General features: G+C 42.3%; 1 protein-coding gene across 1 annotated transcript; it reads left to right on the top strand.

Moving 5' to 3' along the window:
• Window positions 1-29: 29 nt before the first annotated feature.
• Window positions 30-10,842, top strand: LOC118367730 (importin subunit alpha-6). Its single transcript, XM_035751356.2, has 14 exons — window positions 30-178; window positions 1,351-1,478; window positions 1,874-1,975; window positions 2,357-2,456; window positions 2,824-2,918; window positions 3,276-3,407; window positions 3,885-3,973; window positions 4,150-4,249; window positions 4,473-4,636; window positions 4,716-4,794; window positions 4,945-5,070; window positions 8,379-8,506; window positions 8,701-8,879; window positions 9,457-10,842. The coding sequence occupies exons 1-14, from the start codon at window positions 175-177 to the stop codon at window positions 9,642-9,644; spliced, it is 1,614 nt and encodes a 537-aa protein (XP_035607249.1). The 5' UTR covers window positions 30-174; the 3' UTR covers window positions 9,645-10,842.
• Window positions 10,843-14,609: the final 3,767 nt, after the last annotated feature.

Raw genomic sequence — 14,609 nt, 5'->3', positions numbered from 1 at the left:
CCTTCAGTTTGAGCTGATGGATTTGACGTCACTGGTTGTTGATCCAAGGAGGGTTACTGGGAAATTTTAAGCGATACAAGACGCCATATTGCTCTCAGCTGGACTCGGGAGTTTGCGTGAAGGAAATAATAATACCTAGCTACACCTAGGCGTTTCTGACATTATTCATCTAAAATGGGTAAGAGCAATACAATCGTCACAACCTTTTTATTGTTTTTTTCATCACGAATTATCTGGCAACTTGGCATGACGATGGTTGCTAAACAAGAGAGACCGGAGAGGGGTGTGAAGGAGCTAGCGAGCAAGCTAACGATGTAGGGAGCTATCTAGCTTGCTAACGCTAGCTGTGTTATTAGCAAGCTCAATCTTAAAAAGCTGTGATTTGGGTCTAATGGCAGTTTTAGCTACCATTGCCTATTATAATTGGTTTTACAGTTGATTTAAGTATTTTTTTTGCTAACAATACGAATACGGTGGAAGGTTTTTGAACACCATGTAATTTAATTAACACTAATGTATTAGCTAGGTAGCCAGCATGCTACTACTAGTTGCTGTGTACTAGGCCAGTGGCTCCCAACCTTTTTGGGTTATTGTACCATCAACTGAATTTTGCTCTGCCCGGAGTACCCCTGAAGTACCCCACCATGTGCATTTTACCAGTAAGCCTAAGGTCTCGTGAGCCTTCTCAAGTACCCCCTGTGGATAGGCCAGGTACCCCTCCCTAGGCCAGGGGTCCTACTAGGTAGTACCGCTGGTTTGGAACCACTGTACTAGGCCGTACTGTGCTACTAGCTAGAGAGGAACCCGGTTTCTTGCGATTGGAGATATCCAGCCTGGAAGACCACTGATTCCCCCAGAGAATACAACAAGCAATGTCAATGTGACGCTGTCAGCAAGACCGTGGTTAATGTTAGCTAACATTCATTATCTAGCTATCTAGCTCATAGCTAGCTGGTGTGCTTGTCATCTGTATCTAGCGAGCCAGGAATGGCATTCTTTGACTCACTAGCTAACACAAAGATTACTAACAGTTGATGACCGCGAGCGAGAAACATTTGGTATTGTTACTTTGATCACCAGTCTTCTTCATCAGCTGTCAAACTGTCATCCCAACTGCTGTTTTCGTTTGAAGATGCACATGGCAGGGTTTGTTCAAATCCCCTTTTGGCCAACACATCCAAATTCACATCGAGAGTGATTTTTATTTATTTAATTTTCCATTAGCGCCTATGTTAACAACAACATTAGCTAGCTAGTCAGTTAAGTTTGGCTGGTTGTGGCTGCAGTGAATTCACAAATTTGTATATTTGATCATTCAGGATAATGTTATGTTTATCCTTATTTCCCCAGACGAGATGGCAAGCCCAGGGAATGACCGAATGAAGAGTTACAAGAACAAAGCGCTGAACCCACAGGAGATGCGCCGGAGGAGAGAGGAGGAGGGGATCCAACTTCGCAAACAGAAGAGAGAAGAGCAGGTAGGGTGCTTCCAGTTCTTACACCTGGACCACTGAATCAGCTACTCTCCATTAATATATAATATAATAATATATGCCATTTAGCAGACGCTTTTATCCAAAGCGACTTACAGTCATGTGTGCATACATTCTACGTATGGGTGGTCCCGGGGATCGAACCCACTACCCTGGCGTTACAAGCGCCATGCTCTACCAACTGAGCTACAGAAGGACCACCACCATTCTGTGGAGACAACCCTAATCTCATCCAATTTGACCATGTAAATGCCTATTGAATGGTAAATCTTCTCCAGATATGAGTCATTTTTTTATTGACCTGTTATAGTTGTCTTTGGTTTGTTTGTGTTGTAGTGAGTCAGTGTCCTACTAACACTTACCTCTCCCTCTTCCCCCAGCTGTTCAAGAGGAGGAATGTGTGTGTGCCCTCGGGTGACGAGTCCATGTTGGAATGCCCTGTCCAGGACCCCGACATCAGCTCCACTGCACCAGTCTCAGGTGTAAGTGACCATTACTCCAATTGTCCCATTGTCTTACTCTCATGGTCTACACTCTGCACCGAAGGACGAGTTACCTGTTGAAAGACAATGCCATTACTCCATAAAATAAGTACAAATACTTTTTGGGGAAACAGAAGATTCTGAAACCCATGGTTAGTTAAGTCTTTGCTCTCCAGTATCCAAAAAAGACACAAGTTTTTGGTTTTCAAATCAATCTGTGATTAAAACTAGATGAAGGTCATTAGACCTAAGTGCATTTTATGTGATAAACCGGTCACGTGTAGCACTACATCGCTTCCTCTGCATTGTGTGTATAGTGTCAGAGTACATGGTTTTGTAAGGTATTCACATCTTTATGTATGTTGACTTGTGTGTGTGTAGGAAGGTGTCATAACTCCAGACATGATCCAGATGATCTTCTCTGAGGATCCAGACCAGCAGCTGATCGCCACACAGAAATTCAGGAAGTTACTCTCCAAAGGTCTGTGTGAATCATGCAATTCATAACACCCCAATGCAGGGTTCATGCCACCTGTATTATTGAGGATATGTCTCCATTGGGACCCAATTCCCTATTTAGTGCACTACTTTTGACCAGGACCCACTATATAGGGAATAGGGTTCCGTTTGGGATGGGACATATAGTCTTGTATAGTATGTTTTCTCAACAACAAAGATGGATTGTTCGTGCTAAATGTCTGCAAGTAATGCCTTTGGTGGACCTGATGCTATTCCCTCAACACCGTATTGGAGTGTTTTAGCATCACATGTTTTCAGCCATGAACCAGGATGGTTTTTAAGCTAGTAGTGTGATGTCATTGTCATGCTCTCTTCTCTCTCCTTATCAGAGCCCAACCCTCCCATCGATGAGGTCATTCTCACCCCAGGGGTCGTCAATAAGTTTGTGGAGTTTCTCAAGAGGAGTGAGAACTGCACTCTTCAGGTTGGTCAGGTGGCTGGGTCTCAGTCTGTTCGTTAGTTGGATGTGCTGGGAATTCTTGGTTTGGTGTGTTAGAAATCAACAAATGTATTTACTACACAAAATGACACTAACAGAAAGCTGTTGGAATATATGAAATTAAGTCAGATTCTGTAATATTATATCACATCCTGTTGGCATTAGTCAGTCTGCATGACATCTGCATTGTATTGCTCCCTGCCAAAAGACGTAGCTAGTGAACTTTCCTCTGCCTCTTTATGACACTTAGTCAATCGTAACACTTCAGCCTGTGTATCTGTCTATGAGGGCTTGTACTATGCTCCCCATGTGACCGTGGTGTGAAATGTGTGTGTGACACAGTTTGAGGCAGCCTGGGCCCTGACCAACATTGCCTCTGGGACCTTCCTGCACACCAAGGTGGTTATTGAGATGGGAGCCGTGCCCATCTTCATCGAGCTGCTCAACTCGGACTACGAGGACGTCCAGGAGCAGGTGAATGAACAGCCTGGGGAAGAGTTGTAGCATGATGGGACACTAACACATGGGTCACAGGGATGTCTAGCAGGAGTGGGAATAAGATGTCATGGGATTTGTCCTGCCAAGAAGATCCTATCTGAATAGTAAACCAGCTATTTTTGCATTCCCTAAATATAAATGCTTTGACTGCATTCAGACTCTCTACCCTTCTCCCTGAAGTTCTCTTATTCACTCCCCTCCCATGGGTTTTAACATAGCCAAATACTAAGCAATCCCAGCCCGATATGGTCTTAGCTGTGAGGTTATGTAGCAGTATATGGTATGGCCCTCCAAGCCCAGCTCTATATGGTGCTGATGTTTGTGTGGAAATATAGCCTAGCTGCAGCACTGTATAATATGGCTCCTTGCTGCATGCAATATAGCTGCAATGTTACGGAATGGCAATATGCATGGCTGCTGGTTTAGAGGTGACGAGTGATTGGTGTATTTCAGGCCGTGTGGGCCCTGGGGAACATCGCCGGGGACAACGCAGAGTGCAGAGACTACGTTCTCAACTGTGGCATCCTGCCCTCCCTACAACAGTATGTGTGTGTGCGAGCTTGGTTTTATCAGTCTGTAGGCCCATGTCGTTTTAACAAGGAGAAGTAGAGTTTCATACCATTACCTAATACATTGTATAATCAGATTAGTCAGGTTTAACAGTTTAATTGCGGTCAGAGAAACAAGGTGTACTGAGAACTGTTCTCTCCCCCCGCAGACTGCTGGCTAAATCCAACCGTCTCACCACAACTAGGAATGCTGTATGGGCTCTGTCTAACCTGTGTAGAGGGAAGAACCCCCCCCCTGACTTCACCAAGGTAATGGGGTCTATTCCCACATCGCCCAATCAGAGGACAGTTCTAACAGTCCAACAGATCTCTCCTTTCAAATGCACAAACCACTCTGGGATTTTGACTAATTTCTCTCAAAGCCATTCTCTTAGCAAAAAAATGTTCTCCTTTCACTATTATCCCTCTTTCTGTCTTTCTTCCTCCCCCTTGCTCTTTTCTTCTTTGCTCTCTCTCTCTCCTCCTCCCCCAGGTGTCTCCCTGTCTGAGTGTGCTGTCCAGGCTGCTGTTCAGTAGTGACCCAGATGTGTTGGCTGATGCCTGCTGGGCCCTCTCTTACCTGTCTGACGGACCCAATGACAAGATACAGACCGTCATCGACTCTGGGGTCTGCCGCAGACTGGTGGAGCTACTCATGTAAGTACTACTAGACACACCCACACAAGAAATTGAGATGTTGGTGCACACTGACTGTGGTGTTTTTGGTCTTTCCCAGGCACAGTGACTATAAGGTGGTCTCTCCCGCGCTGCGTGCTGTGGGAAACATAGTGACAGGCGATGACATTCAGACTCAGGTAGAACTAGTTTATTTTCTTGCTACTTCCCAATGGCTTTGTCTCTTCACCCTGATGTGTGTGGAGTTTTGATCCTTCACATGGTCCTAGCTGTGTGTGTGTGTGGGTGGACTGGTGTGTAATCTTCACTGTGTGTGTGGATTGTTCCAGGTGATTCTGAACTGCTCGGCATTGCCCTGCCTATTACACCTGCTCAGTAGTCCCAAGGAGTCCATCAAGAAGGAGGCCTGCTGGACTGTGTCTAACATTACAGCTGGAAACAGAGCACAGATCCAGGTGTGTGTGTGTGTACCTGTGCTTGATGGTAGCACGTTGTAGAGGTCGACCGATTTAATCGGAATGGCCGATTTAATTAGGGCCGTTTTCATAACAATCGGAAATCGGTATTTTTGGGCGCCGATTTAATAAATAAGTATATGTTTTTTTTATACCTTTATTTAACTAGGCAAGTCAGTTAAGAACACATTCTTATTTTCAATGACGGCATAGGAACGGTGGGTTAACCTCTTGAAGCTAGGGGCACTATTTTTGGAAAAATAACGTTCCCAAAGTAAATGGCCTATTTCTCAGGACCAGATGCTAGACGAAAGCCTAAGAAATATCCAATCAGGAAGTGACTCTCTTATTTTGAAACCGTTGTGTTCCTATGCATCCCTATTGGCCATTGAAAGGGATATCAACCAGATTCCTTTTACTACGTATTCCCTAAGGTGTCTACAGCCTTTAGACATAGTTTCACACATTTATGTTGACGAATGAGCGTAAAGGACCACATTGCGTAAGTGGCCAGCTGAGGGCTCAGAGTGATTCTTGCGTAAAAGACAGAGGTAGCCATTTTTCCTCTCGGTCCTACTGAAAAGCCAATTGTCCCGGTTGATATATTATCGAATAGATATTTGAAAAACACCTTCAGGATTGATTATAAAAAAACGTTTGCCATGTTTCTGTCTATATAATGGATATCATTTTGATTTATCTTTGGCGTTGTCGTGACCGCTATTTCCGGTGGATTTCTCAACATAACGTGACAAACAAACAGAGGTATTTTGGGTATAAAAATAATCTTTATGGAACAAAAGGAACATTTACTGTCTAACTGGGAGTCTCGTCAGTGAAAACATCCGAAGATCATCAAAGATAAACGGTTAATTTGATTGATTTTCGTGACCAAGCTTCCTGCTGCTAGCTGGACATAATGCTATGCTAAGCTATCGATAAACTTACACAAGCGCTTGTCTTGCTTTGGCTGTAAAGCATCATTTCAAAATCTGAGACGACTGGCTAAGCAGTGTTTCGCTATATTTCACTTGTGATTTCATGAATATGAATATTTTCTAGTAAGATTATTTGGCCGTTGCGCTATGCTAATTATTGTAGTTGATGAAAATTCTCCCGGATCTGAGATGGGTAGTTCCAAGAGGTTAACTGCCTCGTTCAGGGGCAGAACGACAGATTTTCACCTTGTCAGCTTGGGGAACCAATCTTGTAACCTTACAGTGAACTAGTCCAATGCAATAATGACCTGCCTCTCTCTCGTTGCACTCTACAAGGAGACTGCCTGTTACACGAATGCAGTAAGCAAAGGTAAATTGCTAGCTAGCATTAAACTTAACTTATAAAAAAACAATCAATCATGATCACTAGTTAACTAAACATGGTTGACGATATTACTAGATATTATCTAGCGTGTCCTGCGTTGCATATAATCTGACTGAGCATACAAGTATCTAAGTATCTGACTGAGCAGTGGTAGACAGAAGCAGGCACATAAACATGAATTCAAACAGCACTTTCGTGCGGTTTGCCAGCAGCTCTTCGTTGTACGTCAAGCATTGCGCTGTTTATGACTTCAAGCCTATCAACTCCCGAGATGAGGCTGGTGTAACCGAAGTGAAATGGCTAGCTAGTTAGCGCGCGCTAATAGCATTTCAAACGTCACTCCCTCTGAGCCTTCTAGTAGTTGTTCCCCTTACTCTGCATGGGTAACGCTGCTTTGGTGGTGGCTATTGTGTTGCTGGTTCGAGCCCAGGGAGGTGCGAGGAGAGTGCGGAAGCTATACTGTTATATTGGCAATACTAAAGTGCCTATAAGAACATCTAATAGTCAAAGGTTAATGAAATACAAACGGTATAGAGGGAAATAGTCCTATAATTCCTGAAATAACTACAACCTAAAACTTCTTACCTGGGAATATTGAAGACTCATGTTAAAAGGAACCACCAGCTTTCATGTGTTCTCATGTTCTGAGCAAGGAACTGAAACGTTAGCTTTCTTACATGGCACATATTGCACTTTTACTTTCTTCTCCAACACTTTGTTTTTGCATTATTTAAACCAAATTGAACATGTTTCATTATTTACTTAAGGCTAAATTCATTTTATTGATGTATTATATTAAGTTAAAGTAAGTGTTCATTCAGTATTGTTGTAATTGTCAATATTACAAATATATATATTTTTTAAATAGTCCGATTAATCGGTATCGGGTTTTTGGTCCTCCAATAATCGGTCGACCTCTAGCACGTTGTTTTAAGTAGTTGTCTGAAGGCTTTTATCACTGAGTGTACAAAATATTAAAAACCTTCCTAATTTTGAGTTGCACCCCCTTTTGCCCTCAGAACAGCTGTAATTCGTCAGGGCATGCACGCTACACGGTGTCGAAAGCGTTCCACAGGGATGTTGGCCCATGTTGACTCCATTGCTTCACACGGTTGTGTCAAGTTATCTGGATCTCCTTTGGGTATTGGACCATTCTTGATACACACAGGAAACTGTTCAGTGTGAAAAACCCAGCAGTATTGCAGTTGTTGACACACACCAGTGTGCCTGGCACCTACTGCCATACCCTGTTCAAAGGAACTTCTTTTGTCTTGCCCATTCACCCTCTGAATGGCACCGATGCTCAAGGCTTAAAAATCCATCTTTAACCTGTCTCCTCCCCTTCATCTACACTGATTGAAGTGGATTTAACTAGTAACATCAATAAGGGATCATAGCTTTCACCTGGTTAGTCTGTTATGGAAAGAGCAGGTGTTCATAATATTTTGTACACTCTATAGGTCATTATTGCTAAAATGTCACAACAAGGTGCAGAGTGTTCAATTTTCCTGCTGGGGGGCGAGTAGACCGCGAGCTCTGCTAAAACCATTGACAACTACATGCTGTTTTCAATGGATTGTTAAATAAATGTTAACTATTTGGTTGTAATATCATCCTCTTAATGGTGGCCTATATTGAGAGATATCGGGAGGTTACCCTCACGTATCTGAAATTATATGACCAATTGATGTTTACTTATCATGACAAGCATGGTTACTTGTTTAACTCTGAGAGCTAAATGTGGAATAATCTGAACTGTGTAGTTCTGACTATGCTCTTCATGAGGTTAAGATATTTCAAATGGCATGAAAACGGCATGTAGTTGTCAATGGTTTTAGAGGAGCTGGGGGTCTCCCAGCAGGCAAATCGAACACTCTGAACCTTATTGTGTTGTTTTATTGACAACAACCTATTTGTGTGTGTGTGTGTGTGTGTGTGTGTGTGTATAATGTCATCTCACTGTTCGATCTCTCTATCTTGGTCAGACGGTGATAGATGCCAACATCTTCCCAGTGCTGATAGAGATTCTTCAGAAGGCAGAGTTCCGCACCAGGAAGGAAGCAGCGTGGGCTATAACCAACGCTACCTCTGGGGGCACTCCTGAGCAGATCAGGTAATAACGCGCGTCAAATTATTAAATAGAGCCGTAGCATCATTTTGGAGACTCGCTGCTTACGCCAAGAATTCATGAAATTAATGGGAGTAGTTTCATGCTCGGCAAAAGTTTTGTCCCAGTGTAGTAGACCTGTATCTCTGCTAAACCAAATGAATAAATGTCAATCCAGCACTGTCTTGCTGTCCCTGTAGGTACCTGGTTAGTCTGAACACCATCAAGCCCATGTGTGACCTGTTGACAGTGATGGACAGTAAGATAGTGCAGGTGTCACTGAACGGCCTGGAGAACATCCTGAGACTGGGAGAGCAGGAAGCCAAGCAGAACGGCACCGGCATCAATCCTTACTGTGCCCTCATAGAGGAAGCCTATGGTATGTTTCACACACACACACACACACACACAACATAAGAGAATGGGACAGGAATCAACCCTTAGATGTACACTCAATTCTGTTTCTCCACCTTCTCCCTGAAATAGCAAATGTCTCGTGGATTTATAAGGAATGCACTGACGTAAGGAGGGAGAGGGAACGATTGCACTCTTCAGGGAGAAGGAGAAATGTCATTAGGCTATGGATAATCACTTAGCCAGTCAAATGCACACTGTTCCACTAGATGGCAGTCGATGTGTTGCTGTGAAGTGAATAGTGTACTCTGTAGTTATCTAATAAGATGCAAGAACACATGCTGCCAAATTTAACAGCCATTAGTTAGTGATTATGACTCAGTATTTTCATGTGAGTCACTAAGGCCTGATATTAATTTGTGTGCGTGTGTGTCCACTGGCTTTTCTTACTAGCACTGATTTTAGCTGATGTCTGCTTTATTGAGGAAAGTTGTATTTGTGACGACTGACTGTGTGGATGTCATACCTACCTTCGTTGAATGCACTGACTGTAAGTTGCTCTGGATAATAACATCTGCTAAATGTAAAAATGTCCACGACAGGTCTGGACAAGATAGAGTTCCTGCAGAGCCATGAGAATCAGGAGATCTACCAGAAGGCTTTTGACCTGATCGAGCATTACTTTGGTGTGGAGGAGGAGGACGCCAGCATCGCCCCACAGGTGGACCAGAACCAAGGCCAGTTTATCTTCCAGCAGCAAGACGGGCCCATGGAGGGCTTCCAGCTCTAACCACACCTTGACCTTTGACCTTCACCCCTCTCCCTCTGAGTATCTACTACTATCACCCCAGAGAGTCCAGTCTCCATAGGGCTGTTTTAGACCTGAACTGATGACACTACCCCATCTCTCCTTTCTCACTGGACCCACCTGCTCCACCTCTCTCTCCAAATCTTCCTCCATGCCACCCTATCTGGAAAGAGCGAGCACGAGAGAGAGAGACTGACTGAAAGACTGACTGAGGACAGCTCATTCTTAGTGTTTGAGACTTCCTGCAGCTGTATGAATATGAAAGAAAGAGTTGGCTGATATTTTGTCTTACTCCCTAAAATGTTTTTATTTGATCATTTTCATTATCATTATTTCCTGTGATATTATTATAATACATTATTATTATAACGACACTGGTGTCTCAATCGTCCTCCATATCTCCTTTTTTAAATGTGAAATGACCTGTTCAGTCTTCAAAATAAAACAAAAGATATGAACACATGAAGCATTTGACTGAAGATGCTCTGGATTTCACCAGATAGTCCAAACTAGTTTCCTGAAGAGGTTTAGTGACTGTATCAGCTCATTTCCTCACTTGTACCCTTTGACCAGAGCTGAGAGAACAGTAGGCTACTGACAGCCTACTGTTTTCATTGGGAGGATGTACATTGTGTGAAGATGATAATGTGTGTATCCCAGTGACATAGTATTTAAGTTGGAAAGCAACTGCACATCTTTCTCTGGGGTCTCTATTCAATGTTGAAATGGACTATGGTTGACCTGGAGATTCCTAATCTTATTTATTCAGTTGAAATGTCTTTCTGCTCATTTGAGAGAAAGATGGTCAACAACTGTCATTATCTTCTCCACTCCTTGGCCCTGGCTGCAATATTAACGTTAGAATAACATCAGGACACCAGCTGCATCGAACTGACCGCAGTAATGTAGATGCATTGTGTAGGGCAGCACTGCATGTAACTTGCTGCATTAGTCAAAGCGTTTAGCCAGTCTTATGCTTATCTATAACAATGTTACGGTAGGATTGACACAACATTAGGGTAACGTTGAGGAGTGTTCTGCTTGTGTGAGTGCTCCTTATTGAAGCACCGCCTGCCAGCCACAGTACAGGACCAGACGGGTTAGGTTCAGTGACTAGCGTCTGTCGTGTGATGCAGTGTCTGTAACAATCTCCAGGTGAATAAAAACACAGGCTCTCAGAGTTCTTTTGTAGTTGTTTTTTCTTTCATCTCACCATGAGTTATTATGATGTCATGACTTATTTGTTTTGCTGCAGTGTTTTTTGTTTAATTGGTGGTGGTTGACTTTGCATTGGACTTAACGCTATTGGATGTTGATAGAAAATGCTCAGTTGAACTCGTGCTTTGTATATTATATATACATGTAAGAAATTATATAGGGGAAAGAAATTCCTACGAATTGGAAGGGGTGATTTATTGCAGTATAATGTGTTTTCTGACTGAGATGCAGTAGTGTTGTACTTATGGTTGAGTCTTTGCACACTTACCTGTTGCTGCTTTATTCTGATCTTCTGTTGGTCATGTGTTTGTCTCTGGTTCCCCTCACCTTTTAGAACAGCTTCTAGAACATGTTTTGTTTAGAACGGCTTCCAGAACATGTTTTGTTTAGAACGGCTTCCAGAACATGGATTGTTTAGAACGGCTTCCAGAACATGGATTGTTTAGAATGGCTTCCAGAACATGTTTTGTTTAGAACGGCTTCCAGAACATGTTTTGTTTAGAACGGCTTCCAGAACATGTTTTGTTTAGAACGGCTTCCAGAACATGGATTGTTTAGAATGGCTGGATTGTTTAGAATGGCTTCAGAACATGGATTGTTTAGAAACGGCTTCCAGAACATGTTTTGTTTAGAACGGCTTCCAGAACATGGATTGTTTAGAACGGCTTCCAGAACATGGATTGTTTAGAATGGCTTCCAGAACATGGATTGTTTAGAACGGCTTCCAGAACATGGATTGTTTAGAACGGCTTCCAGAACATGGATTGTTTAGAACGGCTTCCAGAACATGGATTGTTTAGAACGGCTTCCAGAACATGGATTGTTTAGAACGGCTTCCAGAACATGGATTGTTTAGAACGGCTTCCAGAACATGGATTGTCTAGAACGGCTTCCAGAACATGTTTTGTTTTCAGAACATGTTTTGTTTAGAACGGCTTCCAGAACATGTTTTGTTTAGAACGGCTTCAGAACATGTTTTGTTTAGAAGAACATGGATTGTTTAGAACGGCTTCCAGAACATGGATTGTTTAGAACGGCTTCCAGAACATGGATTGTTTAGAACGGCTTCAGAACATGGATTGTTTAGAACGGCTTCCAGAACATGGATTGTTTAGAACGGCTTCCAGAACATGGATTGTTTAGAACGGCTTCCAGAACATGGATGGATTGAACATTTAGAACGGCTTCCAGAACATGGATTGTTTAGAACGGCTTCCAGAACATGGATTGTTTAGAACTGCTTCCAGAACATGGATTGTTTAGAACGGCTTCCAGAACATGGATTGTTTAGAACGGCTTCTGGATTGTTTAGAACATGGTTTGTTTAGAACGGCTTCCAGAACATGGATTGTTTAGAACGGCTTCCAGAACATGGATTGTTTAGAACGGCTTCCAGAACATGGATTGTTTAGAACGGCTTCCAGAACATGGATTGTTTAGAACGGCTTCCAGAACATGGATTGTTTAGAACGGCTTCCAGAACATGGATTGTTTAGAACGGCTTCCAGAACATGGATTGTTTAGAACGGCTTCCAGAACATGGATTGTTTAGAACGGCTTCCAGAACATGGATTGTTTAGAACGGCTTCCAGAACATGGATTGTTTAGAACTTCTTACATTTTTTTTAATTTTTTTTTTATAACATTTTTATATGAACTCTTGATTGGTGGAGGGAACCAAACCTGGTTGTACTGAACTGCTGAGCCTTTGTGTGTGTGTGACTACAAGCACAGTATTTCAGCATTCTACTTTTCTTTTAGTTTTAAACTCATCACTCCTGAAACTTGGCTATTTACTTTTGGCATGTTATGTTTTTGAAAATTGTAGATGCTGTATACATTTTGAGTACCATATTAATTGATCCTAGGACTTGGAAATTATATATTTACGTGAGATGGAAACAGTTTGTAGTGCTACATTTTGTCATGCACATTAAAAATTGTATAGTTTTCTAGTATTTCTCATGTTTGTACGATTGGATGATAATATTTTTGTTTTAGGTTGATTTATTTCTCCCTCATTTGGGAATTGTTTTGTTTTGAAACCGAGGCTATAAGGACTGCTGTGGTATTCTGTCCAAAATCCTCTAGTTTAGGTGGTTACCATATCATGCCGCCGTTGTGGTTCTGTTTACTTTAACCCAATGGACCACAGAGGGCTGTGTGTGAAGCTGGACTCAACAGCTCCTCTCTGTGTTACTCATGGAGCTGTTGTCTGGCTCTCTTTTGAAGGGTTAATGTGGACTGTAAAATAATGAAGAATAAATAAATAAAATTAAATGACACAAGGCCTCTTTTCGGCTGGAATATTGGGGATTTTGTCTTCGAAAATCAGAAATGTCTGAAATGTCTTGAGTCATTGACTATTCAACCCCTTTAGTTCTGGCAAGCCTAAGTCACAAGCATGGGATCACTCTGTGTGAAATATTAGTGTTTAACAGGATTTGTTAATCACTACCGTATATCTATACCCCACACATACAGTTGAAGTCAGAAGTTTTACATACACCTTAGCCAAATACATTTAAACTCAGTTTTTCACAATTGACATTTAATCCTAGTAAAAATTCCCTGTTTTAGGTCAGTTAAGATCACCACTTTATTTTAAGAATGTGAAATGTCAGAATAATAGTAGAGAGAATGATTTATTTAAGCTTTTATTTCCTTCATCACATTCCCAGTGGGACAGAAGTTTACATTTGGCCCATTCCTCCTGACAGAGCTGGTGTAACTGAGTCAGGTTTGTAGGCCTCGCTCGCACATGCTTTTTCAGTTCTGCCCGCACATTTTCTATGGGATTGAGGTCAGGGCTTTGTGATGGCCACTCTAATACCTTGACTTTGTTGTCCTTAAGCCATTTTGTCAAAACTTTGGAAGTATGCTTGGGGTCATTGTCCATTTGGAAGACCCATTTGCGACCAAGATTTAACTGACTGATGTCTTGAGATGTTGCTTCAATATATCCACATAATGTTACTCCCTCAAGATGCCATCTATTTTGTGAAGCGCACCAGTCCCTCCTGCAGCAAAACACCCCCACAACATGATGCTGCCACCCCCGTGCTTCACGGTTGGGATTGTGTTCTTTGGCTTGCAAGCCTCTAAACATAACGGAGGTCATTATGACCAAACAGTTCTATTTTTATTTCATCAGACCAGAGGACATTTCCCCAAAAATTACAATCTTTGTCCCCATGTGCAGTTGCAAACCGTAGTCGGGCTTTTTCATGGAAGTTTTGGAGCAGTGGCTTCTTCCTTGCTGAGCATCCTTTCAGGTTATGTCGATATAGGACTTGTTTTACTGTGCATATAGATACTTTTGTACCTGTTTCCTCCAGCATCTCCACAAGGTCCTTTGCTGTTGTTCTGGGATTGATTTTCGCACCAAAGTACGTTCATCTCTAGGAGACAACGCATCTCATTCCTGAGCGGTATGGCGGCTATGTGATCCCATGGTATTTATACTTGCGTACTAATGTTTGTACAGATGAACGTGGTACCTTCAGGCATTTGAAAATTACTCTTAAGGATGAACCAGACTTGTGGAGGTCTACTATTTTTTTCTGAGGTCTTGGCTGATTTATTTTGATTTTCCCATGATGTCAAGCAAAGAGGCACTGAGTTTGAAGGTAGGCCTTGAAATACATACACAGGTACACCTCCAATTGACTCAAATGGTGTCAATTAGCCTATCAGAAGCTTCTAAAGCCATGACATCATTTTATGGAA

Source organism: Oncorhynchus keta, chromosome 34, assembly GCF_023373465.1.
Source record: "Oncorhynchus keta strain PuntledgeMale-10-30-2019 chromosome 34, Oket_V2, whole genome shotgun sequence".
NCBI classification, from domain to species: Eukaryota; Metazoa; Chordata; class Actinopteri; order Salmoniformes; family Salmonidae; genus Oncorhynchus; species Oncorhynchus keta.
The sequence above is the reverse complement of the archived record's forward strand: the minus strand, read 5'-3'. Positions and strand labels throughout refer to the sequence as shown.